The following is a 15,164-nucleotide window of genomic DNA, read 5'->3' on the forward strand; positions in this document are numbered from 1 at the left end:
CCCTTTTGACTTCTCACTGTTTGTGTGCCTTTTTGTATGCAGGCATTTCTCTCTCTTTTACTTTTATCTTGGCATTCTCTCTCAGTAAAAGAGTGTGCCTATTCATGTCTTGCTGAATGTATCTTATATACCTATATCTACACCTCTGCACCGTTGCGGCTCATAAAGAGGAGGTGGAAGAGGAAGGGAGGTGATGACAGGCTTTTTGGTCCAGTCAGTGATCTCCAGTGCTGACAGGGTTTTGTTGCCTCAGAATTGAAGTTATTATCTCTCAGCACAAATCAGGATTGTGAAATTGATTCAGCTTGATTGTTGTGCAGGAGGAGATGGGCCTCCTCTGCACTCTGACAAGTAATTTGAGTTGTTGCTTGCAGCTATGTTAATAGATATTTCAACAGAGTGGTAGCTGTTCCTTGCAAGTACTGTAGGAAGAAGACAGGTGAAGGAAGATGGATGTGGGGGTTAGCATTATTTGTGGTTCACTGAAGAAGAGAATGGAGGGACGTAGTGTTTGGTATCAGCATTCTTTTAGATTCCTAAAGGACACCGAACTACTTTGAGAAGTCTTTTCATCAATCTTACTCAAAGATACCACTGAAAAGATTACTGAACATGTGGTGCAGCCAATAAGTTTAGATTGAACACATAAAAATGTCATACTAAATAACATAAAAGTCATAACAGATTACATACTGACATGAAATGGCATTAATAATATAAATTAAAATTTAGGTCTGTGAAACAACATTTCATAGGGGACATTATACAGCAGAGATAAAAAAAAATAGCTGAACGGTGAGTCTGCAACACTACCCCGGGGCTGAGTCATGACTGACTGAGCTAACAGCAGTTAGCGGTTTGATAGCAGCTAATGCTATCTTCCATCAGGAAACTCTTTAAATGACCTCAGTACTGTACTCCCTGTCTGCTCACTGGGAGGCTGCTAAGCCTGCTTCTGTTGCCCACTAAAGGCAGCCAACAGCTAACAGTTACGGTTAGCTACTTTAACAATAACTAAGCTAAAGCCATCTGTCCGTCAGGAAGACTCTGTAAACAGAGCAGCCAGAGGACATCAGAGGGAAAATCAGAAAATATTTTCAATATAAAATATGATCCAGATTCTGCCCCCAGGCACACTGAAGTCCAGTCCGGTGAATGGATGTATTCTGCTCCTCTAAGTCATGTTTCATTGGACGTAAATTTAGTGTACACCCTTGAGTGCAGTTTGAGTCATTTTCAACAGTTTTGAATTATTTTCCAGAAAGAGACAAACTCTGAAATACCACTAAAAATACCCAAGAATATATATAACATATGAGATAAAAACACAAAACATCAATTTTGACCTTATCAGAACCTTAATTTCTTTCTTGGTCCAGCTAATAGGTGTTTGTGTTTGAGTTTTTTTGGATGCCAAGCAATGATACATCATTATATTAAGAAAAGGGAGAATTTTAGATTTGCTTTCACCCAGCAGAAAGCCAAGAATTGCCAGAATGTGAGATAAAGACCTATGTTTCCATTTATGGTATGAATTTAAGCATGTTTGGAATTGGCATTGTACCGTACTGGATTGAATTGGCTTTTGGTTGCAGTGGTGGAAAAAGAGCTCTCAACCAAATTCCCAGCTAGTATTGGTACTGTCCCCTGTGTCACACTGTCCCTGTGTCACACATTACAACCTTTTTGACCTCAGGAATTTTGTTCTCCAAATGATTTTTTTTTTCTCAAACACATGCTAGAAGTGACAGTGGATTATTAATACTGAATCATTGGTAGGTTATTGTAGTAGTTTTGTATGGCCAGACGTATCTCCACACTGAGCCAATAGATGTGGTTCAAGAACCTGTAAATGATGCCCCTTGTTGTCAGTGTCAAGGTGATGAGGGGTTCTTGAGAGAGATTTCTGGCCTGCCATCAATTGAAGATCCCCCAGTAGGAACTGGATGAAAATACTGAGTAAAAAGATATCTGGCATGCTCATCTTGTTGGAAATTTATGAATGATATAATATGCCTATAGGTTACAACACACATTGATGATCTTTTTGACCTTTTCATGTGGAGACCTTTCTGTTACATTCAGATATCATGAACTGAAAAGTTACAGCATCTTGAAGTGAGCACACTGTCCTGGAGTCATATCAGTTTTGCAATTGGCTGTTTGCGGTCATATTTAGTCTGAAATGGAAGCAGAGGTCCTGCTTGTCTTTGTGGTACACAAGGATTGTTTGATCATTAAGGACTTCAACCCTGCTTGGTCTTATTTCTCCAGACCACTGGGCATATGGGAATACATTGATCTGCAGAGGCATTGCACATACAGCAAGCTATCAGAAGGCAATGAGGCACAGCCAACAGCAATTTTCAGGAGAAATGTGTTAGAAATGTGTTTGTTGTGTGTGTGGGTGGTGGTGTTTGGTCATTTGGGGTTTTTGAAGTAGGGGAGAGGCATCGCAAAAATTGGTTACTTCTCTGTAATCCTTTATTTTGTCCCACATTCAGTGGTGTGTCTCACTTTAATATTCACTGCTTCAGCCTCACACTGTTTGTACCCATGCATGTATTCATGTAGCTGCTTGCTACGGTCTTACAAAATCAAATTAAATTGATTCAAGTGTGACTTATAGATCATCTTTGTGCTTTGAACTGCACTCATGTTTATTCTGAGAAATACAAATGTGTGACGTGTTTATAATGTGGTCTGAACTCTCCTCTTCTCTTCTCTCACAGGTGCTGAAGGGCAGTAAAAAACTTTGTCTCTCTGTGCGTTCAGTCGGGCGGATTCCAGGTGGCTACGTCACCAACCATGTCTATACGTGGGTTGACCCTCAGGGTCGGAGTGTGTCCCCTCCTCCTGATCTGCCTGAGCATCGGAGCGCAACCCTGAGAAGAACCGACAGCCAGAGACGCAGCAACATGCAGCTACTGCAGGAGGGTGATGAGAAGAAGGTGAGGCTTTACGTGGGAAACAAAACACTGGGTTGCTGGAATAATGAAGAACAATTTACATTGTCTATTTTTCTTTTCTTTAGCTGTGACCAGCATCTCTATAGGTCAGTCTTGATCAGTTGGTCATTTGGTTTCTTGTGGGAGTTATCGTTGGTCTCAGCAGAGTTTAAATTTCAGTAATGCCAGTTACCTCTGCCCCTATAATTTAGCCATGCTCCTTTTATAACCACTTAACAGACAATTGTGGGAGCCATCATTAAACTAAACAGAATTCTTTTTGTATTGGTGATGGTTTGCCTCGGCCCCTATACTTTAGCCACGCCCCCTTTCATAACTGATGATCTGTTTGTCACGGAGCCTTGTGGCAGGTGTAATTGTTTTCCATTGGTGTGACTTAGCCCTCTTCTGTATACTTTAGCCATGGAGCTACATGGTTTTGTGTGTGTGTGTGTGTGTGTGTATTGATGTTTGCACACAATGATGCAAGTACTTGCATTGCAATAGCTGGTCACTTTTGCATTTATCAATTGCCCTAGAAATTACTTAATTCCAGGCCTGTACTACTAACTTACTGCTTGTATGGATGATTTCTTAAATTCCTTTAAAACTGTGACAGAAAAAAAAAAATAAGATCAAATATTCATGAAGAATGTAAAAAGGCAAGCTAAATTAGGAAGAGCAAAAGTAAGCAACAAAATTTTAAAGTGTTTCATCCATAAATCATAACTACTGTGACAAATATGCTAAAAACCCAAATCCAACTTTCTCTAAAGGCACCAACAAACTGTTGCTTCTGTAACAGGCATCATGCTGTGAAACAACCTTAAGACTTTGAGAAGGATTTTAACTCCTGTGTTTACATTCAGTCTAATTAGGCACAGTTTTTGTTTCACTTTACTAATGAAAGGAAGTCAAAGGCATCCCTCCCACAGCTTTTGCTTTAATTGAGTGTATTTACATGCACATTAGTATCCTGGTTATGGTTGGGATGTTAGAGTTTCCAAAAAATATTCAGCGTTGGTTTTAAGAGTTGTTTTAAAAGATTATCCTGTTTCACAAACCTGGATATACTACCTGGACTGCTGTTGTTACCACTATGATAGAAGCCAGGATGCTGTCGTATGTAGGTAACTTTTGAACCATCTCATAGCGGCTGAGATGGGGAGAATTCAAGACACACCCACATACAGTGGATGAGAAACATGGGGCCGATATTTCAGAACATTTAATTTCAATTTCAAAATTTTCCAGATTTTGTTATCCCTGCCCCCCTTTTTATCTTTAAAACTAAACTTGTAAAATAGTTCTGCTTTTTCAAAGAATTTTCAGATGCTATCACAAGATCAGGATTACAAAATCTAGATTTGCAGTCTGTGAAACAGGCCTCCATCTGTTGCCCAAAGTAACATTTCATTACAGGCAGAATCAGTAGGATTTGTCCAATCTGTTTGTGAGCACACCAGAAACATAGGTGATTGCTGAGTCTCATTCCTTGAACATCAAATACTGACATTTTAGGTTGGTAAAGTGTCTCTGCAGATACAGACACAACCACATACTTCTAGTGGGATATATGTGATGATTGAAAGGGATTAGGTTTATTTGGGTATGCACATTTTTAAGGAAAATGTTAGTGTACAATTTAGAAACGCAGAATTTGCTAAGGCTGGCTATAACCTACATATATCAATCTGTGGATTTTTTATCAGCACTTTGGGTTTATGCAAAGTGCTATATAAATGTAATGTATCATTATTACTAATTTAGCAGTTTTATTAAATGAACACTTTTTTTCAGAACACTACTGTTTTCATTGATCAAAAGACCATAAGTTAAATGAATTGTTCACTAGAGCATCTCTCATTGACCGTCTGGTTGCAGTGCTGCCAGTGGTAGGTCAGAGGGGTTACATGTATGTAGTTCAGGCATGCAAAATGTTTTTTCAGCACCTGTTTAGGCATTTAATTGTGCTCATAGTTCTTTTCAAAAATAGTTAAATATGTGCCATGTGTCCTACATTTCTCTCCATTCACCTTCCTAAGTTTATAGGATCAGGATCAGGTTTTGACAAACCCTTTTTTGGACAAATCCTACTGATTCTATCTATAAAAACAATGTTACTTTATTTAACAGATGTCATCCTATCCAAAGGCTGCAAATCTAGATGATGTAATCCTGACTTGTGGGACCTGGATCTGAATGATTCTATCTGAAATTTTTTGAAAATTCTGCAGTAGCAAAAAAGGATTACAAAATCTGGATAATTCTGATCTAGATTATAGATTTATGAAATACTAGCCTCTGGATACTGTTATGATCATATATACAGATATATGAATAATCAGATTTTTCCTGTTCCATGTAAGTGCTATATCCCAAATCTAGTGAAAAGCATGATATAAAGTTCAAAAGCAGGATACCAGTGCACATGTTAACACACTCACTGTCGTCTGACATGGTCATGAATGAATCAGTTTGAACATGAACATTAACCGTCAAACACCTGACTGGACAGACGCACCAAACACGGGGCAAACATGTCAGCTTTTCTAAAAACATCAAATTTTGAAATAAAGTACCCACCAAAACCAGCCTCTGTATATATTCAAGACAAAACTTATGTCATGCATTTGCAGAATTGTGGTTCGGTGATATTTACAGTGCCCAGTTTTTGTATCTGGCAAGGACTTTTAGTTTGGATGGTCCCCAGATCGCATCATCATCTGTTTCCAATGCTTGTGACTAGGGCGACTTTGATGGCAGTCTGGAAGAGTGGATGGACTAAATATGATGGACACCTTAAAAGAAATTAAAAAGCTTAAACAATAACAGTAATTGGACCTTCAGTGCCGCAAAACTCCACCCTGTCACCACCTTGTGACCTGCAGGGAAGGAGCTGTCAGAGCTGTTTAAAAGATTTATTACACTAGAACTTTCAATTTTTCAGCAGCTATGAGCCGCACATTAATCTTAACTGCTCCAGCTCCATTAATATAGGCTGTAGTTAGTGCCATGCAGATAATGTTTAGAAAATATTAATCCAGTGACTAGTTGATAGTTCAGCTGATTTAACTTTGCTGCTCTAGGGAGGATGAACTTAGTATCCATTTCTGACATTTAGGTGCTTTTAGCGATGTATCAGAACAGGCCTTGTCTGATGTGTGACAGCATTTGATCTGTTGGGGGTAAAAAGGTGCTCAGGTATTGACTCTTAGAGAAAATATGTGTTATCTGAGCATTTTCAATCCACTTCACTTCTTTGGAACTGCCTCAAGCTCTGTAGTTTAGGGGTGACTAAAAAGCTAAGTGCTGCATTAAACAAAATAGAACACAGTGTCTTTGATTCGTAGCGCCAGAAGGTCACAGCTACTGCCGCAACTACTTTACCTGTCCTGTGGGTGAGGAGGCTTGACGGCTCCACCTTGTGGAGAATCCCAGTTTGCTAATCGTGAATGTTTGTGGGTCAGTCACTTCTTAGTTTTATAAGGTGTGTCATATAAAAAAATGTCAGTAAGGAAAGTATTCAAAGCCCCAGCCATGTCAATTAGAGGCCAAATGCTATATTAGGCAACTGATATTATCGAGCTGATATTGACTTATCACATCTATATTGATCTATAGTGGTATCTGAATATATTTTGTTATATGAAAACAGTTTTTTTAAACAGAGCATAATGCAGATTGCAGACAGTATTCTGTGTATATTCAATCATTTTTCTTAATTCAGGTTTAATATATTCATATTTTGCTGTATTTGAATTTTTATTTACAGTTATTTATAATAATTAAAAATACTGGTAGTGTACTATATATTATATTCTGCATAAAGATATCGGCTGATATCTTGATTTGAGAATTTTATTACTCCCTCACATCAGTATTGGCAAAAAAGGTCCCAAAAGTCCCAAAAGTCCAGTATCGGTTAGATGTATAACTTTGGTGTTTTTATTAATAGAGACTGTCCAAGGCTACCTCAGTTGCCTACTGTTGCTGTGGTTACTATGTTGCTCTTGGCTATCATGACATTAGCAAGGGGGGGTGACTCAGTTTAGCTGTTTTTACACTCAGACCATGCTGCTCACCTCTACTAGTGTGTGACGGCTACCCTTGCTGAACCACTGTGGCTCGTATGTGTGTGGTGGACACACAAACAACATTGTGTGAGCGCTGCTACTACCAGCACTAATATCTGTCTACATTTAGTTGTCTCTGTCATATTCTACAGATATAGACATGGAAACTGTAGTGAAATGTGTTATGTTGCTGGTATGATGTGAATATGACTATCAACAAGTCATTTTCACTGCCTATTTTTGATTAGACCTGCAGGTGTCACAAAGAAAGAAAAAAGTTGAGATGCTGAATCTAGATGAAGAGTTGCTGCATGGTTGGATCTACAACACACATGCTGCTCAGGTGGGCAGTGTGTCCAGGGCGTTACACACAGTGCTTATTTCACTCATTATATACTCACATGCAGTATAATTCGTGTATCCCTACTGTGGTTAAATGCACGTGTCAATCCCAAACAATAGCTCTATAAACACTCCATCACTTACAAAACAGAGACACTGGACCATTGGGACTCCTTTTAGACAGAAAGAGCATATTGAATTGATAGCAGCTGATGCCAGAGAACACTATGAGCCTTAAGAGCTGCTTTGTGCTGCCAATAAAAGAAGGATGAGTTTGGTAATTAAAACTCTTCTCCATGTCCTGCATAAATGTCACAGAGGACATGAATGCTGCTGAGCAAAGGTGGCTGGCTTACCTCCAATAAACAGACAGTTGTTATTAAAAAAGAAGAGGTGCAGCGCCATATGCACTGAATGAGAGTGAGATTTCTGTGCCCGATGCCAAACCTACACCGGCGGGGAAATAAGAAGAATGAAACAGACATTGTTTAATTGAGATATTTGCATACGTGTCATCTTGTATTCGCCAGGGTGCAACTGACTCCCCTTTTCAATCTTGGCAGACAGCTACAGTTGGATCAAACCAAGTAATCCAAGGCCTCGTTGTGATGAAGGAACATGCACAATTTAAAGTTTGGCAGAGCTGAGGCACCCCTCAACCTCTCCCAGTGGACAGTGTAGATTTTAATGCGGTCTCTTTGCTTTCCAAATGTACACATTTTGAAAATGCTGAGTTGAGGTCATCCAAGTAGTCATAAGTAAAAGATAGATGAAGCACAAAGTTTTTAATGTCATTAAAAAGTATTGTTTGATGCTTCATTGCCACTAAAGTATGTGTATCTGTGCAGTTGAGAGAGGGTCAGATTTCAGGTTTAAAATGCTTTAAGGGAAAATATCTGATAGAAATTGAAATTAATTTAAAAAAAATAGCGATTCAGATGGTTGAGGAAACTTAATTTAGCTGGCTCTGAATTTAGAATATTAATGAATTAACTGAGTTAAAGGCTAAAGGGCCAAAGAGAGTTAAAAAGTAAGTAGGTAAAACAAAACAAAGTAAGAAAGTAAGCTGCAGAGTTAAGGGACACCCTTGGTGAAATGACCCAAAGGCAGCAAACAAAGAAGAACAACAGATTATATCTGCCAGAATCACTGCCAGTGGGACAGAATAAAGCAGGTTTATCAGACAAATGAACCCTTCATCAAACCCTTTAGCCTGCGGAACAGACAGCAAAAAGGCCCACGTAACTCTTTCAAAGGCTTTCATAGATCAAGGCATGGGACAGCAGCTAGTGATATATATGTATGTACTTATAGTTTAGCTGGTGCTGTGAATGTAAGTGGGTTACTTAAATAAGTTGTAATCAGGTTGATATTTAAAAAGCAGTATTAATGTTTTGAAGGTCTAGTGTGTAGGATTTAGTGGAATCTGGCACTGAGCTCGCAAATCGCAAACTCCTTGTTTCACCCTCCCCTTTGAAGGAAAACCTGCAGTGGTCGTGAAACCTGCATAAAACTTGAAAAGGCCATATCTGGAGTGTTTGGTTTGTCCATTCTGTGCGACTGTAGAAATGTGGCAGCCTCCATGAAAGAGGACCCACTCCCACAGCAGGTCATGGGGTCAGTGATACTTGATTTTGCGTAGGCTTTGTCCGTCCGTACTGATGCAATCCTCCCCATTTATCCAGGCTTGGGACTGGCAGTTTGGGAATGCACTGCATCCCTGGTGGGGGGACAAACTGGGGTACAGTAATTTTCCCCAAGGACACTTTGACATATGGCTAGGAGGAGGTGGTTATTGAACCAGCAACCCTGTAATCTGCAGACAATCCACTCTACCACCTGAGCCACAGCCCCCCATATAAACAATTCAATCTAAGGCAACAAAAACATGATTCTTTGGTGATTTTACACTAATTTCACATGAGGACAGAAGGACATTGTTCCAGTCAACAAATGATACTAATACAAGATTATACTTAACGGTATAGCAGCATTTTGTCTGTAAATAATCACCCATAATCATTCTTGGCTGATGCATCTTACTCCTGGTCTTTACATGCCAAGTGCAGTTTCTCTAGTCAGACTCGCTCTCTGTGAGATGTGTCAGGTCCACTCTACTGCCAAATGCATCACATTTTACTTTGAAAGGTTCTGTCTGATTTGTGCAGAGTGCAGAAAAGTAGGAGTGGGCATTGTCATTAATCTGTGTGGGTTCACATCTAATAGATGGATTAGCAGCTAATTGCCTCTTCCTGATCACTGAGTTCTTATTCAGGTGCAACACCCCCTGAAACATATTCTAGATTTTCACAAATTGTTTAAAAAAGTTTCTCTCACCAATTTTGGAAGCACAGCACCTGAATGTTAAACCCAAAGCTGTAAGTCCTCCAGCTGTCTTTTGAATGAAAGTTGCTTTATTGGCTGTAGCATTTTGAGAAATGGATTCCATTAAGGCTTCAGGTAATGAAGTTGCAGTGATGATTTCAGCAGTAACTCAAATGTTTGCATAAATAAGAGATTTAACTTTTCAGATTCAATAACTGACTTTTTAAATGATTCAGACAGTTTCATGCTGCTGTATGAAACTGTTTTTTTTTTTCTATAAAACAACCATAATTTGTTGCCTGGTCTATCTGTATCCACATCATTTATTACAATAATAACCCATTTTTATTGTATATTCAGAAAGTCTGAAATGACAAACTAAATACACTTTTTAAATAGACATTTTTACGAATGCAGAAAGTGGAATCATTTTGGCACAGTGGTGTATATCCCGCAGGTATCATTAGCTCCCTGCAGCAGGATGTTTAATTGGCTGCTATAGCCGACATATCTTGTACACGTCCAATATTTCCAGTTGATGGATTATTTGAATTCAAACGGTGTCAGATATTGTCTGCTCTGCTTCTCCGGGAGAGTGACACGGATGAGCCTTGTAAACAAACTGATTGACCAATTTAAACACGCATTCCTCCAATCAGAACAGATTCAGCCTCCTCATTAATGGCTCTTAGTCACCACATCTAAGTAGTTCCTGAAGCTCTTTATTTTCTGCCAGCAAATCCCGGCTCAGAGCAGGGCTGTCATTTCTTGCCTGCATTGTGTTTCACATCTCCATTTCAGTTTGAACAGCCCGACACCACGGGCAAAACTGGCAGCCTGTCAGGCAATACAATGGAGACCACAAAATGTCATTTAAAATGTTGATATTTAAGAAGCATCTGGTGCTCGCAGTTTTTAAAAATTTAACCCCTCCTTCTGCTTTCTGTATCTGTTTCTCTGTCTGTCTTTATTAGGTCAACTTGGTTTTGGATGATGGCCGGTCCCTGGGTCTGATGATCCGAGGGGGAGCAGAATATGCGTTGGGGATTTACATCACCGGAGTGGACCAGGGATCAGCCGCAGAGTGTGGAGGACTCAAGGTATCTCTTCAGTCTTTCACTCGATGTCTCACGTACACACACAGATACAGTCTCAGATACACTGTCTCACATTGATTGAACATAGAAAATCCGTCACATTATTGATATGACTTTAGTTATTTGTACATTTTGCTCCTTGTTGGTGTGGTTGCAAAGGATGTGCACAAAAATCTCCCATATTCAGCCCATTGTTCTTCCATTTTCCAAGGCAGTTTTGGTGACCAATACACATGTTTGTATGTCAAATTGTGAGTTTTTATGTTGCATACCACCTGTAAATTTTGCCTAACTAACAGACCAATGTAGAATGTCAGCCACTTTCAAAAACTTAGCTAACAGCTTCATACTAATACCACATCAACCTGCAGAGGTTTGCATAGAACAAAAACCCACAGGACCAGCATTTGTAGTTTCCCCTGCTTCCCCAGGCAATCTTTTGTTTGCTAGCAAGTGATGGATTGCATGAGAAGAAGCTGTATATCATTGTTTTCTCAACAGCTGTATTACATTATTGTGTCTTCAAGGTAAGACTGCAAACTTTATGCATTCCAAGATATATACACTCAGGTCCAGAGACACTGTATGTGCTGGACAAGAGCTAAAATCAAAGTTGACCATAAAAGGAAATGTGTAATTTAATGTACAGACATGGAAAAATAAAATATGATGGAGTAGTAGTGATTAATGCATAATGAATTATTTATGAAGGTTTAGTTGTACTTCCACAATCCAACCCAAACACACAGGCAACTACAAACTGTAGCAACCGCTTACAGTCACAACTACCTCAAACATCCAAGAAACCAGTGAGCAACAGCTGGTAGAATCCTCTGAACACCGTTGAACATGAAAGCAGCCCTCCAAACTTCTTGGCCACCACTCACGACTGGTCTAGCAATCAACTAGTACAATCTCAGTAACCACACAGTCACCATTGTTGGGGAGTAGCAGCGCTGCAAATAACTGCATTACTAATTTAACAACATTTCTGAGTCAAAGCTTTGAAGTACCTTAGCTCTTTCATTGATCAAGCATCGCAGCAGCATCCACATAAGCTACATTTTCCAGAGCATTTCTGATGCTCAAGAGCAGTGGCGCTTTCGGCAGCAGTCTGAAATAAAACTGCTGAGGATCAGAAAGTGATTTTGCCCCCGTACATGGATGTGTACGTGTAGCCGACAGAGGCACTATTGATCACTGACATAGCACTGACTTGGAATGAAGTTGGTTCAATGTAAAATTAAAGTGAAAAAGCTTTGATATAGTCAAACTACTTTTGGCATGTTGCAGTAGCTGAGCTTGCTGCATTTCTCTGTTGTGTAGAGTAGCTTCAGTGCAGTGGAGCTTCATTTAATGTCGAGGCAGCTTAGCTCACTGTACTTGCTGTTTGCCCAACGCCTACAGTAACATAGTAACTCCATACAAGGGCTTAAAATAACAAATATTTTCTTTATCAGTTAATCTGCTGATTATGTTCTAAATGCATCAATTAAACTTTTATACAACTAAGATGATGTCTTCAAAAGTCCCAAACCCATAGATATTCAGTAGGGGTCTATGAAAACCACTAAATATTCACATTAGGAACCAGAACAGAGGCTGTAATTTTTATAATATTTGTTTTAAAATTGCTTAAAAGATTATCAAAATAGTTGTCCATTTATTTTCCATAAATTATCTAACCAATTAATCAGCAAATCATTTTGGCTTTGCTCAGTAACAAATCGTAGTACTTCTTTGAACAAATTATTAGCAAGTTAGATTAGACAATTAGACATTTGCTCATGCAAACCTAAATTGTTTTGAGAAACTTTGATCTTTTGTACTTACTACTCATTTTTATTTTGCAAATGCATTGATTCCAGAGAGGGAAGAGAATTCTTTTACCTGCTGTCCTTACAATGATGTCAGAGTACAGGAACAGGTCCAGAGCAGAACAGCCATCAGGGATCAGAGCGTATCAGCAGTGGGCCTGTCTGTGATTAGATCTCTGTAACCGGTGGGACAGGCTCTATTCTTGGTTGGATCAGATTTGCTCTTCACATCTACCCTTGGCTCTGTCTAGAATACAGGCATGTCTGACCAGTGAGGTTTTCTTTAAAAGTTTCTTTTAGTGATTGTCTCACAGTGACACAATACAGGAAGAGTTACTCTAATAAGCTACTTTCTTTGCTTTAAATAAAAAAATTCTCTGGCTACTTTAGGCTTTTTTCTGTCAATCTGGTCGTCTTCATTTACTTCACCATATGGGCTCTCAAAAATAACTGCTTGAAGGTGTTTGAATAAATTAGAAAGTAACATATGGTATTTGTTGGATACATTGCACTGTGGCTATATTCATTTTAGACTGGGCACCAGTCCTGAAAAGTAAGAAAAGATGTAGTGAAATAACTAAGATTAGACTGAAATTAGAGCTGCAATGATTTATCTATGAGTTGAATAGTTGTCAACTATTAAATTAATCACCAACTACTTTGATAATTGATTAGCCGCTTTGAGTGTTTTTTTTTTTAAAGAAAAAATGTCCAAATTGCCTGATTTTGGTTTCTCAAATGTGAATATTTTCAGGTTTCTTTGGTCCTCTATGTAAGTAACCTTGGGCTTTGGGAAACACTGATCAACATTTCTTACCATTTTCTGACATTTTGTGGGCCAAACAATTAATTGATTAATCATTAAAATGATCTGAAGATTAACTGTTGCTAAAAGTAATTGTTGGTCGACGCCTTGCTTAAAATGTTGAAGAGTTTTACCATTTGAACATCTCTTATAGTATCCCTGTGAGAGATGAAATCAATAAATGATTCTGTATTCCTACTTTCAGTGTCCATGAACACATCTGACACATAGTTACTTCTTTCAAAAAACAGGACAGTTGTAGCATACCAGATATTAATAGTGTACACACTGATCTTTTCATGTTCAGGTAGTGAGGTACCCACCCTTAGAGTGCACAGATTTGGCTGCTTTGCTTACAGATGTGTGTTTGTCACGGTGACATGGCAACAGAAGGAGAGAGGGGATGGATGTCTCCTGAGCCCTTCATCTCATGCCTGTTAGTGATCAGCCTGTCAAGCAGCCAATTACACAGACACCTATTAGAGGGCCCACACAGGCGCACACACTCAGCATAGCATCTTGATGTAGACTAGAAAGGTTCCTTATTAAAAAGAAAAGACAAGAAGGTAGAAAGGGCTTTAATATCCTGTGATATGACATGTGCTTTTCTTGCTTTTTCATGTTCCTGCTTTCCCCAACCTCAAGTTCTTTTCTTTATTTCATATGTATAACGCTGCTTCTGGTGCTGTGCTGTGATGTGCATTTTGAAGAGTGTGTTTTGGAAACTGTCATGCTGGAGTTTTCAGAGCTCAGAGTGCTTCTTTTTTGCTCCAATTTTCCCTCCTTTCTCTGTTTTGCTGCCTGGCAGCTTAGCACTCAGAATGCAAGGCAGTATAGCTTCCAGTACAGGCGAGCACATTTACACTCGAGTCCAGGGTTCAGTGCAAGAGACAAAGATCTAAAAAAAAAAAAGCAGATTTTCTTGCTTGGTCCGATGTGTCGCTTCATTGTGATGCTTCAATAGACACCTGGCTTTACCTGCAGGGCCAAATGTTAGGCACCATCTTGACTGAGTGAGGGGGAGGTCGAGAGAGAGAAAGTGAGGGAAAGAGCACTCAGCCATAGACATCTTCCCACATTTAGACACAAACACAGCGTTATGTTCGCAGGCAGTCACACACTCTCATTCAGGTAGGCAGAAAATATGTGAGACACACAAATACTAAATCTCAGGTCATGGTATTTAGAATCTGAGCAGAGATGGCCATTAAAATGGGTCAGGAACATACCTGTAGAGCATATTATATCTCCAAGGAGATAGTTATTCTATATAACCATCCCTATTGACATCAGCAGCACAGTCACTGGTGTTTCTGGCATTGTTAGGGCCAAAGGCAAGGCCATTAAAATATATATGCGAAACTTAGAAAGTACACTGTAATGAATATTCAGTGAATGTGAATGTAAGCATCCAAGATGAAACACAACTATAGGTCTAATGAAAATGCCTGCTATTGTTAAACCTGACAATGTCTGGCCATGTCCCTCCAAGTATGAAACAAATGTATAGTCTCTGATCCACAATAATAGATTTTACAACACCATGTTTGTTTTGGACGCATGAAGTGAACACTAGCTATGTAATTTCATATAGTTATAATTGCAAAAGTTATTTAACACATCTCGTTATCACAAGATGACTACTGAGTGGGTAAAGAAAGAAATCAACCCTTTATTGAACCTTTATTGAAAGGTTCAGTATGTAAGATTTACAATAATATGTTGGCAGAATATGATAGATATGGAATGTAATC

General features: G+C 39.0%; 1 protein-coding gene across 3 annotated transcripts in view; it reads left to right on the plus strand.

The window, feature by feature from the left end:
- whrna (whirlin a) overlaps positions 1 to 15,164 on the plus strand; it is a 202,323-nt gene that overhangs the window by 91,867 nt on the left and 95,292 nt on the right. For all 3 annotated transcript variants that reach the window (XM_084746018.1, XM_084746019.1, XM_084746021.1), the window contains 2 exons: positions 2,733 to 2,951; positions 10,666 to 10,791. In XM_084746018.1, the coding sequence (XP_084602144.1) occupies positions 2,733 to 2,951; positions 10,666 to 10,791 (345 nt within the window). The remainder of the gene's footprint in view (positions 1 to 2,732; positions 2,952 to 10,665; positions 10,792 to 15,164) is intronic.

This window comes from Lutjanus erythropterus, chromosome 20 (assembly GCF_056507025.1).
Source record: "Lutjanus erythropterus isolate fLutEry1 chromosome 20, fLutEry1.hap2, whole genome shotgun sequence".
Lineage (NCBI taxonomy): Eukaryota > Metazoa > Chordata > Actinopteri > Lutjaniformes > Lutjanidae > Lutjanus > Lutjanus erythropterus.